This window comes from Octodon degus, unplaced genomic scaffold (assembly GCF_000260255.1).
Source record: "Octodon degus isolate 3935 unplaced genomic scaffold, OctDeg1.0 scaffold00042, whole genome shotgun sequence".
NCBI lineage: Eukaryota > Metazoa > Chordata > Mammalia > Rodentia > Octodontidae > Octodon > Octodon degus.
Genome location: NW_004524618.1, coordinates 10,000,823 through 10,010,043, shown reverse-complemented (window position 1 = coordinate 10,010,043; position 9,221 = coordinate 10,000,823). Strand labels below are relative to the sequence as shown.

The 9,221-nt window shown below is 49.4% G+C and overlaps 1 protein-coding gene across 4 annotated transcripts in view; it reads left to right on the top strand.

Annotated features, from left to right (window-relative positions):
• The window catches only part of Xpnpep1 (X-prolyl aminopeptidase 1), a 64,837-nt gene that overhangs the window by 35,549 nt on the left and 20,067 nt on the right, over nucleotides 1–9,221 (top strand). For all 4 annotated transcript variants that reach the window (XM_023715557.1, XM_004631516.2, XM_023715556.1 and 1 more), the window contains 5 exons: nucleotides 4,887–4,950; nucleotides 6,046–6,150; nucleotides 6,830–6,922; nucleotides 7,193–7,336; nucleotides 8,891–8,986. In XM_023715557.1, the coding sequence (XP_023571325.1) occupies nucleotides 4,887–4,950; nucleotides 6,046–6,150; nucleotides 6,830–6,922; nucleotides 7,193–7,336; nucleotides 8,891–8,986 (502 nt within the window). The remainder of the gene's footprint in view (nucleotides 1–4,886; nucleotides 4,951–6,045; nucleotides 6,151–6,829; nucleotides 6,923–7,192; nucleotides 7,337–8,890; nucleotides 8,987–9,221) is intronic.

Genomic DNA, 9,221 nt, shown 5'->3' with positions numbered 1-9,221 from the left:
GAGCTGAGCTGGCCACACACACACACACACACACACACATAAATAAATAAATAAATAAAAAATTAAAAAAAAAGATTAACTGAGCAGGGGAAAAGGGATCTATCTCATCTGCTTGTTCATTTATTCTGCAAGTATTAGTTGAGGACCTTCTTCATGCCACCTATACTGTGTACAGGGAGTACTGCCATGTTCTTGTGGAACTTACATTCTAGGGGAGGAGTAAAAGAGGAATACAATAAAAATGTAAAATATTCACTAAAAAGAAAAATCTAAAAAAGGTTCTACAAAAGAGAGTTCAAAGTAGCCAAGTGACTGTATTAGCTGGATAGTGTAGGCAGGCCACTCCAGAGGTGACATGTGACCTGAAATGTAATGACTAGCAGGAGCTAGCCGTATGCTGTAGTTCAGTTTGGGGGTGACCCCGAGAGCCTCATTTGCTCACAAGTGGAGCTGGTAGAGGGTGGAGCTTGGCTGCAAGAGGTGAGTCACTAGGAGTATGGTTGGAAGGATCTATCTCCCACTTTAGGTTTTCTCTTTCTGGATGCTTTGATGAAAGCAGCTTTTGTCTACCACGTCCTTCTGTCAAATTCTTTTATCTTTGGTGCCAGCTGATCTTGCACTGAAACATCAGCTGAAATAAACTTGCCCTTGTTTAAGTTGGTATTAGGTATGTTCCAATGACAGAAAGTGAGTGGGATAGATCTTGGTACCAGAAGTGGGGTTGTTGATGTACCTATACTTGACCATGTACTTGGATGAGGAGTTTGGAGGTACCAGCTGGAGAAACAGTCCTAGAATGTCCCAACTTGAGTTTCTGGGAGATTTGTTGGAAGTCAGAAGATCAGAATGCTGATTAAAAGGACAGACAATAAAAACTAAGTTCAGGAGATTAGTTTCAGTTGGGAATAAGGACTTGTTTGGCAGTTGGATTTCAGGTCATGTGTGTTGTACCCTGGCAGAAAATTTGTCTAGATTTTCACTCATGTCCTGAGACTTTCACTCATGGGGGAGACTGAGATTAAGGGCAGCAGACTAATGAATCTGGTGGAAAGAATTTCAGAACAGCTCAGTAGTCACTGGCACTGCTAGGGGGCTTTTAGTTAGGTTTTTACTGAAAACCAGGAGTAATAAAATCCCATTTTCAAAGGCTTCAGTTTCCAGAAGCCAGCAAAGTTAGAGCAGAGGAAAGGTTTTTTGTTGAAAAGATTAGCATTGAAAAAAGTTTAGGACATTAAAAAAGCAACAGAACAATAGGAAAAGTTGCCTTGAAGGCATCCAAGGAACCTGCAAGACTCTGCCTTTTGCCTTTCTTCTCAGAACTTTGCTTACAATCACTCTAGAATTACTCTCTAGGGAATTGTTACCTGGCTACTTCTTGAGTTGGGGACAGACACTGGTGTTGTCTGCGTGGTGCTGATTTTATAGGCATGCAGAATGGAAGCTTTGTGGAGTCAGAGGCTTCCACCCAGATTTTGAAGGAGGGTCTGGAAGGCATTCAGTGTGCACTTGAGAGGGCAGTGAGTGCCGTGAAGCTGTGATTATGAAGCTGAAAGTATAGAGGAGACCCCAGCAAGTTGGAGAAGCCAGGAATGTGGAATATCTGAAGAAAGCCACAAGGAATGAGCAATGCCAGTCAAGAAGAAGCCACTGCTGGCTTTCAGTCTTGCTTCAGTCCCATCCGTTTCTGCCCCTCTGCTCCCTTTTGCATGTTGGCAGTGTTTTAACGGATTTTTCTAGAGGCTCACACTAAGAGTTCGCTTGCAGAGGAGACTTTGTGCTTTTCAGCAGTATTGGCACTGAACTTCGGCACCTCAGAGAGGTGGACTAGATGTGGTTTGCGTAAAGAGGTGCACACGACCCTTGGGGGCCAAGGCGGAATGTCACAGTTTATATCTAGGATGTCCCCAGGAGCCCCAGGTGCTCACAGGCAGAGCTTCTGTGAAGTGGGACGGGGTTGGGGGCGGCAGGCCACCCTGCGGTTGGACCTGGAAGGGTGTGTCTCACTTTCTCCCTCCTTGCTTTGCTCTCTGCTTTCTGGTTGCCCTGACTTGAACTGTTTCTTCTTCGGGGCCAGCCAACCTTAAACTGAACTGTGAGTCAAAATAAATCTATCTTTAAGTTGTGGGTGTTGGGTATTTTTCTCAGAAACCAAAAAAACCACCAACATACCATGCTATAATGAGAAAGAGGGAGGGAGGGGCAAGGAGGGAGAGGGCCCTTTAGCTAAATTGGGAACAGTGTGTGCAAGGGCCCTGATGCAGCACTGAGTGTCGGATGTGAGAAACAGCAGGACACAGCTGGGTATGGTTAGAGCATTGTGGGTCAGAGTGAGAGTTCCCGAAGGATAGATCAGGTGGTGCCTTGGAGATGGCCCAGGCTTAGACTTTATCGTAAATGTGATAGGAAGCCATTGGGGTGTTTAAGGAAGATGCCAACTTGTGTGAGATTTTGGAAGGCTGTCTTTGAGTGCGTGTGCAGAGTGGTGTATAGGGACTGTGTTTCAGGTATGGACTGCGCCTCCTACTGGAGATGGGGAGAAGTGGGACATTTTAGAGGAAAAGGCCTGGAGTGCAGCTTCTCGGTGTTTTTTTCCCTAGCATGCTTACTGCAGCCCGGGCTCTGGGAGGAATCGCTGACTTTGCCAGCTCATCACTAGGGTGGAGGAGTGGTGGGCTGGGCCATTGCTGCTCTGCCTCTGCGAAGCCTGTCAGTGTGGAGGTGCGACTGTGGCCAGCCTTGCTTACCAGTGTCTTTCTGGCGTCTTGACCACTTAGGTCATGTCTGGTTCTTGCCCCAGACCTTGTCTGGGTTCCAAGCTAAACATGTCCATCTGATGCTAATTCTGCTTTCCTTTGTGGTAGTGCTGCTTTTGCTTCTGTGAGGGGACCTCTAGGTAAAAGCTGTGGTCTTCTGTCGCACTCGCAGGCATTCCCAGGTGCCCAGGAGACCAGCCCTGCTCTGGTGGTTTTGCAGCATCTTCTGTGGTGCAGGGGCAGCCCCGGCCCTGTGGAGGTGGAGCGCATGCTGTCAGTGGCGTTGTCCTCATCATGCGCCAGAGCGGTTTTGCATAGCAGTTTTTAGCACAAGGGTTAGTGCTGGCAACCCTCGTCGCTCCAGTCCCCGAGATGCTTTCTTCGTGTGCTGCTCAGGACAGAGTGATTGGTAATCTGTCTTCCTTTGCACATGCACAGTGCTTTTGGGTTTCTGGTGAAGTTTTAAAAATTACAGTAACTCATTGATTGTCCCTCCCAAAAGTGCTAAGAGAGAGCTGAGCACTCCTGTCTCCATTAGCCTTTTTATGTTTTTGGGTTTTTTGAGACAAGGTCACACTATATAGTTCAGGCTGGCTTTGAACTCATATATGTAGTCCAGACTGGCCTCGAACTTGAGGCTACCCTCCTGCCTCAGCCTCTTGAATGCTAAGATTACAGGCATGTGCCACCACACCCAGGTTTAAAAAAATTTTTTTTAAGTATTATATGCAGAGATCTTTTGGTGAACAGATTGTACAGGGGAGATAGTTCAGTGACATAAGACATAAGCAATTGATGATAACAGCCTTTTCTTTCTGTTGTTTAGCACAGTGTACAAAATGTTCGTTATGCTTTGGGATAAGGCATGTCTGCTGTTGTGTTTAGCAGTTGGATATGACCCATTCTGAAGAGGAAGGGCTGAGGCTGAGTGAGGCGCGCCCTTGATGCTGGAGCACAGGTGGCCTGTGGTTCTCCTCGGTAGGCCTTCTGGAGTCTCTGGTGTGGGGTCTGTGGCTGATCTGTGGTGATGGTGGTGGCTGTTGTGGTGAAAGCAGCAGTTGTCCCCCACGTGTCAGGACTGAAGTGGGTGCCTTTCCCTCCTCCGTCTAGCCCCACCTATGTCGTCCCTGAGCATTCTTGACCTTCTGGGTGCTTAGGCTTAGAGGAGAGCTGCTGACAGTTGAGGGAGACGCTGCTCTGGATGCGAGCAGAGCTGCCGTGGCTTCTGACCCCTACAGTCTGCTCGTGGGTAGGCTCCTTCAAGATGATCTTCTCTTGGACTTTGGTTTTGTCGCTTTCTATCTTTTCTTGCAGAGTTACTGAGAATGAGAGATAGTGTGTGCATGGGGCAGCCTGGCCTAGGGACTCCGATTCAGGGTCTGCAGCCCACTGGCCCGTTAGGTCACTGCCTTACTTTGTGGAAGTCACTTCACCTCTCCTGCCTCTCTGGCAGTTACTGGAGTTGCGCACAGTGGCCTCTGGCGCTCGGCGTGGGCAGGAGAACCTTTCCTTTCTTCTTCCTCTAACCTTTCCACTCAGAGTTTTCAGTGTGAAGGACCTGGATTTGGATATGGGCTAAAGGAAGTGTTTCTACCCATTCCCTAAGAGGAAGGGCCTGTGTGGCAGAGACTGCCTCAGAGGGGATGTACATAGGAGGTTCAAAAAGGAGCTACTGTCTGAGGGACCTTAAGTTAGAGGAGTATTGGTGCTTAAAACAGAAATTTAGTTTTACTTTTCGGAAAAAGAACAGATGCCTAAATGTCAGAAGCGGGGTGTGTGTGTGTGTGTGTGTGTGTGTGTGTGTGTTTTACTGGTTATTTTTTTGAGTAAGGTTTTCTATTGAGGAAAGAATCATTTTTATCCATTTTTCTGTGTTTGCTTTGCTCTCCAGATGAGGTGAAAGGGGTGGCTTCCTTTAGCCCTTATTAGTCTTCTGCAGTGTTCACTACTTCTTTAAAATTAATTTTTTTTTCTTTTTAATATCCAGCTTGCCTTCACTGCTGTCTCCGTGGGAGAAAGTGCCAGGACCCCCACCTTTGTCATCCCCACTGGGTCTCACTTGGGGCTTGGCGTGAGGAAGTAGCTGACACACTACTGATTGAGGTCTACCTCACTGTCATCTTTGTTTTCTAGAGTGAATATATTGCTCCCTGTGACTGTCGGCGAGCCTTTGTCTCTGGCTTTGATGGCTCTGCAGGTGAGTTGCTAAATTAGCTCTGTGCTCTTGCTGTACCTTTGTTCACCTCCCCAAAATAACTGAACCACGTTTTATCCTGTGATATAGAACCAGTAAGAAAATGCAAACTGGATGGTCCCTGCTGAGCCACTGCAGAAAGAACAGTGTGTGTTCTCGGCCTTTCTTAGCTCATCCTTTACCTTTTGGCGACCCTTTGCTTTTTTCTTATGCCTTTGCTTTCACAGTTTAAAAACTTTTGTTTAAAACATTTGTTTTTGGAAATTTTTATTGATTGTGGCATTCACAAAGAAAACAGTGTTAGACTGCATATGCCTGTGTAATGAGCACCCCAGATGAGAAATGGGCATTTCCGAACCCCAGCCTTCCCATAGTGGTTCTGTGTGGTTCTCTAGGTGCTCGGCTTTGGTTCCTGTTTTCACCAGTGACCTAAATATCGAAGGACTGGTGTCCTGCCTTATGTTTCCCCAAACTGTTGTACCTTTGAGTGTCGGGGTGGTTTCGTCTTCAGCTTCCCATCCCTTAAGCACACTGGACGAAGTGGAGCCTCCTCCCCTTGTGGTTAGCGCAGTGCTTCCTTTGGCGGATGTGCTTATGTTGGTTGGCATATTAGGGTTGCTTTTGGCTGCCGCTTCTGCCGAAAGCCCCGAGATGTGCCAGGCCTGTGGGAGTGCCTGTGGGAGCGCCTGCTCAGTCACTGCGAGCACTCGCGAGACCCGATTGGGCTGCCTCCAGGAAAGGCGAAACAGCTTCCTTGGGGTCTGGTGGGGCAGAGGAGCGGCAGGCACCAGTACTGTTTCTGTCTTGTCAGTTACGAGACCCTCTTGGTCACTGACCCAGACAGAGTCCACTGTTCTGGCTTTGACTTGTGCTGTGCAGGTGGGGAATTTGTGGGCAGAGACAGGCCAGGTAGCCTGGCCCTTAGGACTGCTTCTTGCAGCGCTGGAGTTGCTGGTCTCAGTGATGTCATTCTGTCATCTAGTGGTTCCCCTGGGCTGGGAGACCCATCTCCCAGAAGCTTCTCAGCTTCTGTCACCTACTGCCATTTTGTGTGGCTTCTGGGGTAGACAGAAATTGTTGTTTGATCCTGTGCTCCAGGTACAGCCATCATCACGGAGGAGCATGCGGCCATGTGGACCGACGGCCGCTACTTCCTCCAGGCTGCCAAGCAGATGGACAGCAACTGGACGCTCATGAAGATGGGTGGGTAGTGTCATGGCCAGGCGCCCTTCACTGGCTCACTGGTGCAGGGATCAGGGAGCGCCTCGGGGCTTTTGGATCTTAAGAATCCAAAGAAAGCAGGAAATTGGCCTGACTCTCCATCCTTTCTCTTTTGGGTGGTGCTAGTTTAGGACATCATTTTACAGAGGGAAGACTGAGGGCTTCTGTCTGTGGGCTGGGAGCCTCACGCCCTATGGCTGCAGGCTGGCCAGGGGCCCTTTTCCCTGATACCCTGGCCTTATAGGTCATAGGAGGGCACTGATGGCCGGTTGCCTGTTTCTTGGTATGTCACACAAGTGAGGTTCCCAGCCTTCACCAAATCACTGCCCGAGCTCTCCTCCTGTGATCAGGAATGGGAAAATGACCACATACATGCTGGTGAGACCCTCTTTTTAAAAGACATGTTGCAACGATCCTGGAATGACCGGGGGTGAATGACAGTCACGCCTTTTGCCCCTCTGTCTTGACTGTATCTTAGGCTTTCCTTACACACCATCTTACACTTAGCCTTCTCCTTTTGTAGCCTTCCAGGATGAAGTAAGGTTTAGATTTTCCAAGTCTGGCCTATCTACCTTGCAGTGAGTGCTTAATAAAGACCCTGCTGTTACGATGTTGGAGAATTGCATTGGTTTTGGAATTTTTATCTGTTCTTCCCTTGTAGGGCTGAAGGACACACCATCCCAGGAAGACTGGCTGGTGAGTGTGCTTCCAGAAGGCTCCAAGGTGGGCGTGGACCCGCTGATTGTCCCCACAGGTGAGCAATCTTGGGTAAGGCTAGGGCTCCTGGGCTCGCTAATCTTGTTTGCTTGTGTGATGTGCAACATGGGAGCTCAGGGTAACTTGCTGCCACGATAGAGGCCAGGTGAGGAGCAGAATGGCAGGAGAGGGGTAGGGAAGGCCTTCGTGGTGGAGCCTTAGACAGCTCTTCGTCCTGCTTGCCCAGGGGTGGGCCATGGGCTGATGGCCCTTAGGAGGGGCCAGGCGTGCATGCAGTTCATGGGTGGCCATGTGTGTTTCTCCTTAGATTACTGGAAGAAGATGGCCAAGGTCCTGAGAAGTGCTGGCCACCACCTCATTCCCGTGCAGGAGAACCTTGTTGACAAAATCTGGACAGATCGTCCTGAGCGCCCATGCAAGCCCCTCCTCACGCTGGGCCTGGATTACACAGGTCACCGCCCTGCCTTCTGCCCTTGTCACAGGCCCAGTTTTGTGAACTGAAGTAGAGTCTGAGTGAGCGGGTGGCCTTTGCCCACCCTTGGCCCCATAGGTCATTTGGCAGAAGCAAGAGCTTCCTAGGCTTCCACTGTTGCCACCACCTTGCCATTTACTCTGGCCTGGTTCAGTTGTGCAAAGCTCTTCTGGGTCTGTTGAAAGGACTCAGTTTTCTGCCCTTGGCTACTAACTACCAGCCAGCTGTGTTTGATCCTAAAATGTAGCCCAGAGGCTCTTAGGGTGTTGTCCTCTCTTCACATTAGCCCGTCTTCACATTAATGTTTGTAGATTTACCTTCCAGGCCTGCCCCCTGTGGTGCACCTTCTGCCTCAGGGGCACTGGGTGGGCTGTTCTCCAGGCCGTGTGATAGTGACTGTAGAATGGCTGTGAACCATTTGTGTGAGGTGGAGTTTGGATTTATAAAAACAGTGCCTGGGTACAGGAGGTGGAGCTGAGGGGAGGGAGCTTTGCGGTGGAAATGAGGTGGATGGGGGTTGTTTGGAATGCAGGCAGATTGCCCACAGGGGTCCTGGGAAGAAAGCAGTGCAGCTCAGACTCTCTGCCAAGTTTTCAGCAGCATTCCTGAGCTGATCTGCAAAGCAGCCCTTGGTTGTGGGGCAGCCGCAGCTCGCCCTCCTAGGTGACACCCTTGCCAGAGGGTATTGCGTGTTGGGAAGACAGGTTCAGTAAGTGATCTGGGTCAGCTAAAGATTTGCCATCAACATGGTTTGAATTTTTTGTCTGAAGCAGAGGCACTACTGACCGGTTGCTACAGGAGAGGGGAAAGCAAAATGTTGCGGATTAAAGCTTTTTGTTCTGCAAATGCTTGTGTGCCTAGCATGTGCAGGGACACTGTGCTAGGTGCTGTCCCTGCTCGCAGGTGGCTGTCATCTGAGTTATGAGTGCCATTGTGGGGTGAATGGCTTCATTGGGGTGAGTTCCAGCTGGGCTGCTATTTCATATCGGGGAGTGCCACATAGGTTTGGCTGTGTAACAGAGCAAGTGTGATTTGAAAGTGGTAATTAACGTGGGTCAGGCCACAGAGAGTTCATGAGTCTTAGTCCTGAAAACAAATCTTGCAGCCTAAATAGTGTAAAGCAATATTCTTCTGACGCTTGAGACTTGGGTCACCCACATCTCTGCTGGGTGATGTGGTCACAGAGCCCCCTGTGCTTCTACTGTTGCATCGGTGTTCATGCAGTTGTGTAATTAATTGCTGCTTTGTCTGTCTTCTGGGTTGTCCATCTGATGAAGAAGGGATTGGATCAAGCCCAGAGCTGTAACTGCAGTGACCAGTGTAGTCCCTTCCAGATACCTGCTCCTGACAGGGTTCAATTCCTCAAAGGCTAGTGGGGTGAACAGTAAACTTTGCTGGTGAAGCAGGCAGTTGTTGTACCTGTTGCCTAGGACCTGAATCTTGCCCCCGCCCCCCCCGTAAGTAATGAAAAACTTGGTGCAGTAAGAGCATTGGGGGTGGGTTTTTCAGGTGGCCCTTGTTGCTTTCTTGCAGGCATCTCTTGGAAGGAGAAGGTGGCAGACATTCGGTTGAAAATGGCTGAGAGGAATATTGTGTGGTTTGTGGTCACTGCCCTGGATGAGATTGCCTGTGAGTGCTCTGGTTTTACTTGTTGGGAATCCATGTGTTCATGTCATTCAGCTTTCTGAGTGGCCAGGGAGTAAGGGAAAGACTGTGCCACCAGATGGGTCTAGGAGATGTCAGTTAGGATGAAGGAGCAAGAATTACTGGGAGTGAGGAGGGGTGGGTAACTGTGAGCAGAACATTGCTATGGGCAGGACTCAGCATGAGTCCATGGTAATGTGCGCCCTGTGTCTCAGGACTG